Here is a 13,277-nt window from a genome sequence, read left to right on the forward strand (position 1 = left end):
ATATTTCTATAAGCTATATAAAATAAAACTTTAGTATATTATTTATAATAAAGAATTCTTTATAATTATAAATATTTTTAAAGAAATTTAATATTATCTTTTAAGAAATATATATTAAATTAAGATATATATATATTATAAGAATATTTTCTATTTTATTAAAACTTAACTTAATAAATAATAATTATAATATATTAAATACCTTTTAAAATTTAATTATATTATTATTTATATAAAAAATATAAAAAATAATATAATTAATATAATTAATTAATAATTAAATTTAAATATAAAAAATATTAAAAAAAAGAAATACTTTTTATAATTTATATAAAGAAATACTTTTAATAATATACTTTTACTAAGATATAATAAGAAATCTTATTATATTATTTTTAAAAAATTAAAAAAATATATATTATTATATTATATATTATATAAAAACTTAAAAGACTTATTATTAAATAAGTAAATTATATTAAATAATAATAAGATATAATTATATATTAAAGATTTTATTAAAGATTATTATTAAATTATTAAATATAATAAAAAATAAAATATAAATACTATTTAAGAAATAATATATAAATACTTTATATAAAAAGATTTTAATATATAACTTAATTTTATATATTATAAAAATTATTATTATAATTAATAATTTAAGTTATTTATTAAATATTATAAATATAATATATATAATAAATAAGTATTATAATTATATAAGTATTATAAAAATCTTAACCTTAGAGATAAAAATTAAAAGAAAAATACTATAAATTATTTAATTAATTAAAACTACTTATTATATTTTTCTCTAAATATCTTAATTACTACCTAATAGGTCCTTATATTATACTTAGGCTTATTATAAATATTATAGCGCTAAATATTAAGTCTAATTAACTTTCCTTAATTATTACTACTTAATAATTTAGCTATTATTTATATATTTATATTTATATAATTAATTACTTATCTTTTTTTTTTTATTATTATTACCCCTCTTTTTTATAATCTAATCTTTTTTACCCTTTAGCGCTAACTTAATATCTTATTTATCTCTTAAAAGTCTTTAACCTTAGCTATTAATAAGGTAACCTAATATATAATAGCTTTTATCCCTTTTATAAAAAACTATAAAGCCTCTAAGATTAACTTTAGCGAGTTACTTTAATGCCTTTTAATTTACCTTTTAAGATATTTAAATTAAGATCTAGCCTTAATTATAATCTTTAAGGTCCTTAAAGCCTAAGGGGTTAATAATTTAATAACCTCTTTAATTAATATTAATATCTATAGCTAAATAATAAGCTTTAAGATTATAATTTCTAGGTTAAAAGAAATAAACTTAGCTCTTTTAAAAGCCCTCTTAATATTTCTTTTTATTATAATAACCTTATATATAATATAAAAGGCTAAAAAGAATTTAGTCTTTAAAATATAAATTATAAAGTAATTAATTAGATATTTTATTTTTTAATTATAAGCTTTTTTTAATATATTTAAATACTTAATATTAAGGGACTAAAATAAATAAAAGAAATAAAATAATATATAAAGCTAAATAATCTTTTTTTCTTATAATATCTCTTAAATTTAATAAAATAATAATTTTTATAGCTATTAAGAATTAAAAGATAATAATAATTATTTAATTACTTAGTTATATATTAATTAAAGTATTTTAGCTATTTAAGATTAATCTTATTATTAGTTTAGCTATTTTAAGTTATTATAATAACTTAATTACTTAAGAGGTTACTTTTTTAATACTAATTAATAAGGTAATATTAGCTTATATTAATAATAAATAGCTATATTACTTAGCCTTTTATATTAATTACTTAAATAATTATAATTTATTCTTAGTTTTTAAGCTATATTAATTTTAGCTTTAAATATCTTTTTAAACCTATAATAATTATTTTATTTATAATTATACCTATAAAAAAGCTAGTTTTATTAAAGTTATAAATATTATTTAATTAAATATTATACTTTGTGATTATATTTATTATAAGCTTAAACTAATTATAGATAATAATTAAATCTTTATATTTAGCTCTCTAGTAATTATATTTATAAAAAAATATATCTTAAGGTTTAGGTATTACTTAATAAAGTTATAAGCCTAATATATATTAATTAATAATATATCTTAGTTAATAAGTAATTAATTAGTTATTTCTTTTATATTATATAGCTATAAGGGAAATCCTTATAAATCTAAGTTAAAAATAAAATAAATAAAGATTTATTCTTTTAGATTAAATAGCTAATATAATTTCTAGATAATATTATATTAAGATTAAATATTATGCTATTAATAATATAAGGTATAATAATAAACCTTATAAATAATTATAACTTATTAAATACTTAACTTAGGGTTATTTTATATAGCTTAAAGGGTAAGAAATATCTTAGCCTTATTAAAAGCTTATAAAATATTAAGTAATTAAGAAATAATTAATTAAATAAAGAAGATATAAATTAAGGGATTTTTATAATACTTATATAACTATAATACTTACTTATTATATATATTAACTTTATTATAAAATTAATATAATATATATAATAAGTAAGTATATTAAATAGATAAGTATATTAAAAATCTCTATCTTAAAAATAAAAATTACTATAAAAATATTATAAATTATTTAATTAATTAAAATTACTTATTATATTTTTCCTTAAATATCTTAATTATTACTTAATAAATCTTTATCTTATAATTAGGCTTATTATAAATATTATAATATTAAACTCTTACTTATATTAACCTTCCTTAATTATTACTTTATAATAATTTAGCTATTACTTATATATTAATATTTATTTAATTAATTACTTACTTTTTTTTTTTTTATTATTATTTCTTTTTTATAATTTAGTTTTTTTTACCCTTTAATATTAACTTAATATCTTATTTACCTCTTAAAAATCTTTATTTTTAATAATCTATAAAATAACTTAATATATAATTATTTTTATTTATTATTAAAATTATTATTAAAATTACTATTATTTATATATTTATATAAGCTAAGATATATATATTATATATTTAACTAGATAAGTTTAATTAATTAAACCTATAGACCTTTATTTACCGCTAAGTCTAGCGCTAATACTTTTTAGGTTTATAAAACTCTAATGCTAACTCTAGGAACTAATCCCTCTAAGTAAACCTATAATACTAATAACCTTTATTTCCTAATATTATGCCTATAGCTATATAGCTAGATCCTAGCTAGTTATAAGACTTCTTTAATCTTCTTATTTAGTATTATAAAAAGTATTAATATTAATAATAAGGGTTATAAGCTATGCTTTATATTAGTTATTATCTTATAAGTCCTTAAGGAATATAATATCTCTATTAATAAAATCTTTTTCTTTTTTTAATTTCTTTTTAAGAGCCTTTAATAAAAAAAGCTCTTTTTTAATAAAGTTAAACCTTTTATTAATATTATAACTAGGTAAAAAAAGACTAAGAAAAAAAATATTATAATTAAAGATTATAAGTTTAACTTATACTAATTAGCTAAGCTTTATACTTAACTTAATACTTTAAAGGGCTCTATTTAATATTATTTTTTATAGCCTATTATAAGTGCTTTTAGCGCCCTTATAAAACTTATAAACCGCCTCCGCAAGGTTATCTTAGTTATATTAGAAGTTATACTAATAGGTATTAGCCGCGCTGCTTTAATTATTTAATTAAAGGTCTCTATAGAAAGCTATCGCGATTTTATTATTAATATATTATTAATTAATTAGCTAGTTATAGATTAGTTAATTAGTTAGTTATTATTAGTTATAGTTAGACCTCCTCTAATAAAGATAATAAAAGTAAGTTTAGTCTCTTTAAGTGGTTAAGAATTATAAGGATAATTAAAAGGTTAATATTAGAGGGGAGAGCTACTATATAAAGGGGTTAGATTTTAACCTCTTTAGCTAGTTAGGATATAACCTATTTATTATAAATAAAGCTAATTTTAGCGCATTATTAAAGCTATTAATAATTATATAAATAAACCTTATTAATTTAAGCCTATTAAGACCTTAGGCATTAGGCATAGAGCCTTTATTATTAAAATTATTAAGATATTAACTAAGATACCTTAATCCCTATTTTAAGTAAAATAAAGTCTAAGAATAATAATTATGTTTATTTTTTTTATAAAAGATTATAGAGCTTTTAAATTTAACTCTAGGGAGTTATTTTAATATCTTTAATTTATCTTTTAAGCTATTTAAACTAAGATCTAATATTAAGTATAGTCTTTAAGGTCCTTAAGGCCTAAAGGGTTAATAATTTAATTACTTTTTTAATTAGTGTTAGTATATATAGTTATATATTAAGCTTTAAGATTATATTTTTTATATTAAGAGAAATAAGCTTAGTTCTTTTAAAAGCCCTCTTAAGATTTTATTTTATTATTATAATTTAAAATATAATATAAAAAGTTAAAAAAAACTTAATCTTTAAAATATAAGTTATAAAATATCTAATTAAATACTTTATTTCTTAATTATAAGTACTCTTAAATATATTAAAATACCTAATATTAAGGGGCTAAAATAAATAAAAAAAATAAAATAATATATAAAGCTTAATAATCTTATTTTTTTTATAATATCTCTTAAATTTAATAAAATAATAACTTTTATAATTATTAAGAATTAAAAAATAATAAATATTAATTAATTAATTAATTATATATTAATTAAAATATTTAAGTTACTTAAAATTAATATTATAATTAATTTAATTATTTTAAGCTATTATAATAACTTAATTACCTAAGAGGTTATTTTTTTAATATTAATTAATAAAATAATATAAGCTTATATTAATAATAAATAATAAGATTAATTAATCTTTTATATTAATTACTTAAATAATTATAATTTACTTTTAGTTTTTAAGTTATATTATTTTTAGTATTTTATACTTTTTTATACTTATAATAATTATTTTATTTATAATTATACTTATAAAAAAGTTAATTTTATTAATATTATAAATATTATTTACTTAAATATTATATTTTATAATTATATTTATTATAAGTTAAAATTAATTATAAATAATAATTAAATCTTTATACTTAGCTCTCTAGTAATTATATTTATAAAAAAAATATATCTTAAGGTCTAAGTATTACTTAATAAAGTTTAAAGCTTAATATATATTAATTAATAATATATTATAATTAATAAGTAATTAATTAGTTATTTCTTATATATTATATAGCTAAGGGGGAAATTCTTATAAATATAAGTTAAGAATAAATTAAATAATAATTTATTTTTTTAAATCTAATAGTTTATATAATTTTAGGATAATATTATATTAAGATTATATATTATTATACTAATAATATAAGATATAGTAATTAACTTAATAAAGCCTTATAGTTTATTATAATTTTAAATCTAAGTTATTTTAAAGGGCCTAAAGTATAAGAAGTAATTTAGCTTCTTTATTTTATTAAAATATATTTAGTTATAAGGAATTAATTAATTAAATAGTAATAATATTAAATAAGGGATTTTTAATATACTTATTTATTTAATATACTTACTTATAATATATATTATATTATTCTAAAAGTAATTTATATTATAAAATATAATAATTTACTTTTAAAATAAATTAAGAAATATATTAAATAATAAATTTAAAATATATTATAATATAACTTTATATATAAAATTTATACTTATTTATTTTATAAATATTAAGAAATTAATAAAATTCTAAAATAAATTAAAATAATATAAATATTTTATAATATAACTTATTATAAAATATAGCTCTTTATATAAGCTAGCCTTATAAGTAATATAAGGTAAAGTAATTATAATAAGTAATTATAATTATTTATAAATCTTTTTAGCTTAATAATTAATTAAGTTTATTATATTATAATAAGCTTTTATTTTATTATAATTAATAATTATAACTATAAGTCTCTTATAGCGTAAAGATTAAAGGTTTAATTCTTATACCTTATATATAAGAGACTTATAAGACTTATATAAAGTCTTAAAAGTCTATATTATTAAGTATCTTAAGTTATAATAACTAGGCCTTATATTAATTAAATTATATAATTAAGAGTATATATAATAGCTTTAATTAATTAGTTAGTTATATAACCTAATAGTTAGTAGTTAATATTAAAGTTAGGCAATTAATAGCTAACTCATAGAGTAATAGCCCCTAAGCTATAAAATAAGAGCCTTTATAACCTAGGCCTAAGGTTATGCCTTTATAGAGGGGGGATAATTATAATATAGCTTATTATAAGGCATAGCCCTTTATATAAGCTAGTCTTATAAGTAATATAAGGTAAAGTAATCGCAATAAGTAATTATAGTTATTTATAGATCTTTTTAGCTTAATAATTAATTAAGTTTATTATATTAAAGTAAGCCTTTACTTTAGTATATATTTCTTAATATAAAGAAAATAATTTTAATAATTATTAATTAATATAACTTTTATATAAAAATTAAGATATAATATTATAAGCCTTATAAGAAATTATAAGTATTTTTAATTTTATAACAATTATAAGACTTAATTATTATAAATTTTATTATAAAATTAGTCTTATTTAAAAAATTAATTATTAAAACATTATATAATAATATTTTTATTTTTATAAATAAACTTATAAAATTTTTTTATTTTATATCTTATAAAGAATTAATAATAATTAAAGAATTTTTTATTTTTTTTTATTTTTATATAATTATAATATATAACCTTTTACTTAAAATTATTATAAATTAAAAATTATTATTTATTATATAAGTTTAATAAAGCCTTATTAAATACTTAGAAATTAATTATAATTTTTTATTATATATTATTAAAAAATAAATAAAATATATAAATTATATATTAAAATAATACTCTTAATATTATATTAAGCATAAAAAAATATAGTAAGTTAAGAACTTATTCATACCTTACTTAGTATATAATATAATAATTAATAAATATATAAACTTTATATTATTTTATATTAACTTTAAATTTATTTTAAATATTTTTTAATAATCTTAAGATATTATTATTAACTTAAAGGTAATCTCTATTAATAATTAATTAAGAAATTTATATAAAAAGAATTTAAATAAAATTTAAATTTATTAAAAATAAAATAATAAATTCTATTAGTAATAAAAGATATAAGAGATTAATTTTCTTAAAAAGAGATATAATTTATCTTATAATAAAAAATATTAAAATAAAATTATAAAATACAAAGCTTAATTATAAATATATTAAATCTTATAAAATTAAATAAAAAATCTTAAAATATAATTATAACTTAGATTTATTATTTAACGTTTAATTTTTTTTATACTTTTTATATTTTAGTATTTAAATTAATATAAGATATTATTTAAGTAAAATTAAGTAATAAATTTAATATAAAAATTAATAAATTAAAAGAATATATTATAGAAGGTATTTTTAATATATTATTAATATTACTTAAGATATTTATAAATAAAGATTTTAATAAAATATAAAAAATTAAATAATTAACTTTAAAGGCCTTAGGGATAAAACTAATAAAAAAAGATATTATATTATAACTTAATAAAGTATATATTATATATAAAAAAAAGACTTATAAGTTTTTATTAATTAAGGTATAATTATTTATATATTAAAAATAATTAAAATAATTATTTCTTTAATTATCTTAATTATTTATATAATTACCTTAATTTATATAATATATATAATAATTTAATATTATAACTTTAAGTATATAATATATATAAATATATATTTCCTTAAGTATAAGTTACCTTAGCTATTTATATAGTATAGTTATACTTAATACCTTTCAGTATATTATTTAATATAACTTATATCTTACTTAAGATAATATTAGTATTCCCTCTATAAATATAAATTAATATAACTAGTTTATCCTCTTAGGACTTATATAATTATCATAAGAGCTAAAAGGACCTTATAACGCTACCTAAGCTTATTCCTCTAGGCCCTCTTATCTTATAACTTAGAGAGCCTATATAATAAGGCTTTTATTATACCTTTAAGCTTAATTACTTTTATATTAGCTGTTAGCTATATCAAATTATGAAATATTTATAAGTCTTTGTCGCGAGAAGAAGAGCATAGCCGTAAGTACCTGTCTAGGTGTTGAAAAGTTATCCCTGCATTAATGGTAACGAGTGGCGAAACCAAAGATGCTCCCGAGGACTACTTTCAGGTAGATCTGTTTGACGGGGAGCTTATGCGCGACCGTGAGGCCGTCCTGAATGAGAAATCTTCCTCCGTCTCGCGGCCCACTATCATAACTGAGGAGACGGGAACCGTTGAAGTCGAAGATATCTGCTTCGAAGACTTGTTTCGGGCTGCCTCTCAAGGCGCCGCTCTTGACTCGCCTCAAAACATACTAGAGGGGTCATTTGACACGCGTGGCTTAGATGGTAAGGTGTTTCATGCCGACTAAGGTTTTAAACCGTTCGCGTTTGCTAATTTGAGCGCCGTCAGTCTCACCAGGAATACTTCTAACCGATTACTCTTCGGAACCACTGCGCAAATCGAGTCGTCCCTCGACTGGCTTGGAGACTATTACCGGGGAAATCCTCATCTCCTCGGACTGTTGTTAGCATACAGCTAGCCTGGGAAGGTAGAACTCTCACATCACAGGTGGAGAAAGCGCGCAGGCGCTGCAGTAAGGCAGTGGATGTCATATTCGTTCAGGTCGCTGGCCGCATGTGAAACTATTTTCAGCAGTAGAGGGGGAGAATATATAGTTACATGACGGAGCCATCCGGCATGTACGGGGACATACTAGGTGCCCCCACCCTGCACAAGAGTAGTATTGTAACCATCTCATGCATTACGTTTTGCGCTGATACGCCTAGTCGCATTGAAATGGCAGGCGGGTTGTACCATAAGCTGCACATGCATAAGGTATGTGTGTTGGCAATCACCGTGAATCTGGAGCTTCTCATTGCACATGATGTCCAGTTGCCATATATTTATTTCTACCAACGACTGTTTTGGCCAACCATGATGCTACGCAACCCTCAAGCAGTGAGACCTCGGACATACTCCTTGGCCATGTCACCAAACCCAACCATACAAATAGTAGCCCATGCTGCCACCCCAATGCGAGGAACAATGCCTCGGAAGAAACCCAAGGGGCCTGAGTTGGCTAGGATGCGCTTCGCTGCAGACGCCATGGTTGGCTTCGACGACACATCTTTGCCCGACACCAGTGACTGCATTTCCACACGAAGGACCTAAACTACGATCAGCATGGGTATCAACTGACAAGAATTGCCGCAACTTACTTCAAAAGGCTGGTTCCAGCAGCTCAGCGCTCCTCCGACCGTTGACGCGCCAATCTTCTCCCACACGTTGAGCTTTGCTTCTGCTGGCTTTGATTGTATAGCGCGGATCTGACCCTCGGCAAACCTTGCAATCCCAATGCGAGATGCCCATCCACTGATTTGTCGCAGAGCAACCGCGTTGACGCCACGATTGACGCCGCGAATGCCTTCTTTGCGCAAGATGCCAATAAAGATCTCCATAGTTCCCGGGACCCGGACTCCTGGCTGAAGGTTTTTTGGCCTTGTCACTTCGACAGTCTTCATACAAGTTGTCATGCCTAATACAATCGACGTCAACATGCATGCATTCTCCAGAGTCAACTCTCCTTGTACTCACCCATAGTCAAGTAAGCCTGAGCAGCACCACCAGCAATGCCGCCCAATGTCCCCGCAAGGGCCGGACTCGCACCGAGTAGTGTTTTGGAATAGTACTCTACTTCATTCAAGGTCAAGAATAGGATTGACCCTTTCGTTGAGCACTCAATCCATGCCTTGAGAGGGCGTGTTAGTCGAGCTTGCCAACCCGAGTAGTGATCCACTTACCCAGGGAATGAGCCCTTGATAGAGGGCTGGGATGCCCCCACGAGCCCATGTTTTGCTGATTGCGGTGCCCAGACTATCGCCTCTATTGGCTGCAACCTGGTCATTGTCTTTGTTAGTTTCACGTTCCTCTTTCCTCTTGCATGACCAACATACATGTGTTTTCAGGACCTCCATTGGTTGACCCAGGGAAGTTACTGCCACCTGTTAGTCTTGCCCTCAAGCAGTGCATGATCAGAAGGTCGTGACCTTGGAAGAGGTTCATGGCCGCTCCGACCAGCAGATTGCTCCATGAGCTCTGTTTGCGTGTCGCTTGGGCATTTCCAAAGGTCGGTGATACTGTTACTGCAGTAGCCATCTTGAATTGATTGCCCGATGAGTATGAAGGAACTTGGACTTGCATCACCGAGCCAAGGATACTTGAAGGGGTCTAAGATTGTGGCCCGACATGTTTCACATTGCCGTTGCTTTGCACAGAAGCTACGGCTATCGGAGACGTCCGAAACACCATATGATTCAGTCCCTCCGGTCCTTCGGTTACATCCGAGGGAATGTCCGATGGAAGGCCCACAGTGCCCGCTGATTGTAAATCCGACCCACGTGAATGGTCAAAATGCTGTAGACAGTCTTCACCATATCATGGCCGTTGCGCAACCTGCACTTGACTGACCTCAGCACCCTGTTACTTGCCGGCCCAAATTACAAGCACAATGTTGAGGGCTAGTCGAACACGTGCAGGCTCCGCCGTCCAATCCTTCGCCACGGCGAACCGGGTCAGAGGACAAGCACCGCTGAGTCGATTCGAGCCTGACCACAGTGTTGACTACATCGGGTTTTTGGACAAACTTCCTCGCCTACGCAAGCTGTGAGAATACTCCACATCCCTGCAATTATGCATACCCCTTACTAATTTTCGGCAAGTCTTGACCGGCCTCTCACGTACGCTGAGAAGGTTCTCCTTGCACACCTTGATGATGGACATGAGGGCAAAGTAATCCGGGGCTCAACCCAGCTGAAACTGAGGCCTCGGCGAATTGCTTGCCAAGATGCCACAGCGCAAATGGCAATCATTCAGTTCATGACTGCCGGCCTAGACAAGACTGCAGTACCCACCACAGTGCACTGCGACCATCTGATCGTAGGCCGAGATGGCAGCGAGAAGGACCTTGCTGGTGCGCTTACCAGTCATGGCGAAGTCTATGAGTTCATGTCAAGTGCCTGCCAGCGCTACAACATGGGATTCTGGAAGCCAAACGCGGGCATTATCCATCAGATTGTGTTGGAGAACTATGCATACCCTGGTGGCATGTTGATTGGCACTGACTCTCACACGCCAAATGCCGGAGGCATGGGCATGATTGCTATCGGCGTCGGCGGTGCGGACGCAGTCGATGTCATGTCTGGGCTTCCCCTGGAGATCACAGCCCCCAACGTGGTCGGTGTGAAACTGACGGGACAGTTGAGTGGTTGGGCTAGCCCAAAAGGTACGTCAAGCGCAGGCTATGGTTATTAAATGGCACTGACAGTTTAGATGTTATCAACAAAGTAGCAGGGGTCCTGGGGGTTAAAGGTGGTACTGGCAACATCATCGAGTACTTTGGCTCTGGTGCAGCCACGATATCAGCCTCAGGGATGGCTTCCATCACTAACATGGGCGCCGAAACTGGAGCGACAACTTCACTATTCCCCTACTCCGACGCCATGTCTGCCTATTTGCGAGCGACTCGCCGGCCAGAACTGGCCGAAGCTGTGCAGGTAGCCAAGCACGAGCTTCGGGCAGACGAAGGTGCAGAGTACGACCGCGTCATCGAGATTGACCTGTCCACACTGGAGCCTCGTATCAACGGACCCTTTACGCCAGATCTGTCGACGCCAATCTCGAAGTTTAGCCAAGCCGCGCGGGAAAATCAGTGGCCAGAGAAGCTCACAGCGGGACTTATTGGGTCTTGTACAAATTCCTCGTTCGAGGACCTATCCCGCGCCGCTAGCTTGGCCCAGCAAGCTCTCGACGCGGGATTAAAGCCCAAAATGCCGTTGCTCCTCTCCCCCGGAAGTGAGCAAACTAATCAGACGCTGAAGCGCGAAGGTGTCATCGACGTCTTTGAGCGCCTGGGAAGCAGGATTTTATCTAATGCTTGTGGCCCATGCTGCGGGTCTTGGGATAGAACCGAGATGAAAAAGGCAAGTCGAATGTCTAGACTGTCAGGCGCATCAAGGCAGTTCGTTAACACATGAACAGGGCACTCCAAACTCCATCCTAGCATCATACAACAGAAACTTTACGGGACGTCTCGACGGAAACCCTGCTACCCATGCATTCCTTTCCTCGCCCGAGATGGTCATGGCCAAGGTCTTCTCTGACGACCTCGGCTTCGATCCAGTCAAGGATAGCCTTGTAACGGAATCAGGTGACGAATTCCGTTTTCAACCTCCCAGGGGCGACGCACTACCGGCAGGTGTGTATGAGAATGCGGATCATGTCTATCAGGCGCCTTCGACCGATGCCCAGTTCCGACAGACCGTGACTGTCCAGATCTCACCAGATTCTCAGCGCCTGCAGAGGCTAGCACCGTTCCGCCCCTGGTCTGGAAAAGACTTCTATGAGTGTCCCATCCTGATCAAGACGGCGGGTAAATGCACGACGGATCACATCACCACGGCTGGCCCGTGGATGCGTTTCCGTGGCCACCTCGAGAACATCTCCAACAACACTCTTATTGGCGCCGTCAACGCAGATAACAACCAGGTCAACAAGGTTGTCAACCAAATTACGGGAGAGCAGGGAGGTGTTCCTGACACAGCGCGAGACTATCAACAGCGAGGACTTCCCTGGGTTGTAGTGGCTGATCACAATTACGGCGAGGGCTCCTCACGCGAGCACGCGGCTCTACAACCGCGATACCTCGGTGGTGTCGCCATCATCGCCAGGTCATTTGCCCGCATCCACGAAGCCAACCTCAAGAAGCAGGGCATGCTGGCGCTGACTTTTGCCGACGACACTGCATACGACAGAATCAAGGCTTCTGATCGTATCAGCATTGTTGGATTGGCAGAATTGGCACCTGGGCAGACCGTGAGGTTGAACATAACGTCAAAGGATGGTACGAGCTGGGATACTGAGGCGAACCACACGTTTACTCGCGAACAGGTCGAGTATTTTAGGGCTGGAAGTGCGTTAAACGTCATGGCTAGTCGGCTGTCGGATACATCGTCCCCGTCAGCGTCTTCTTAGGCCTGTGTAGTCTTATAATAAACTTCAGTTGTATTATTCATTTTTTCTTTTGCTGACCCATCTCGAGCCAACAATGTTGCTTCATCGCCAT

The 13,277-nt window shown here is 28.7% G+C and overlaps 2 protein-coding genes across 2 annotated transcripts; one reads left to right on the forward strand and one right to left on the reverse strand.

The window, feature by feature from the left end:
* Positions 1-9,108: 9,108 nt before the first annotated feature.
* Positions 9,109-10,312, reverse strand: MRS44_008438 (uncharacterized protein; the record flags this gene model as incomplete). Its single annotated transcript, XM_065620920.1, has 5 exons — positions 9,109-9,324; positions 9,376-9,692; positions 9,752-9,905; positions 9,958-10,046; positions 10,111-10,312. The coding sequence occupies 5 exons, from the start codon at positions 10,310-10,312 to the stop codon at positions 9,109-9,111; spliced, it is 978 nt and encodes a 325-aa protein (XP_065476992.1).
* Positions 10,313-10,664: 352 nt separating this feature from the next.
* On the forward strand, positions 10,665-13,186 carry MRS44_008439 (uncharacterized protein; the record flags this gene model as incomplete). Its single annotated transcript, XM_065620921.1, has 4 exons — positions 10,665-10,819; positions 10,876-11,438; positions 11,486-12,173; positions 12,229-13,186. 4 exons carry the CDS (start codon positions 10,665-10,667, stop codon positions 13,184-13,186), a joined length of 2,364 nt encoding a protein of 787 aa, XP_065476993.1.
* Between the last annotated feature and the right edge of the window lie 91 nt (positions 13,187-13,277).

Source organism: Fusarium solani (genome assembly GCF_023522795.1).
Source record: "Fusarium solani strain SB1 chromosome Unknown bctg00000005, whole genome shotgun sequence".
NCBI classification, from domain to species: Eukaryota; Fungi; Ascomycota; class Sordariomycetes; order Hypocreales; family Nectriaceae; genus Fusarium; species Fusarium solani.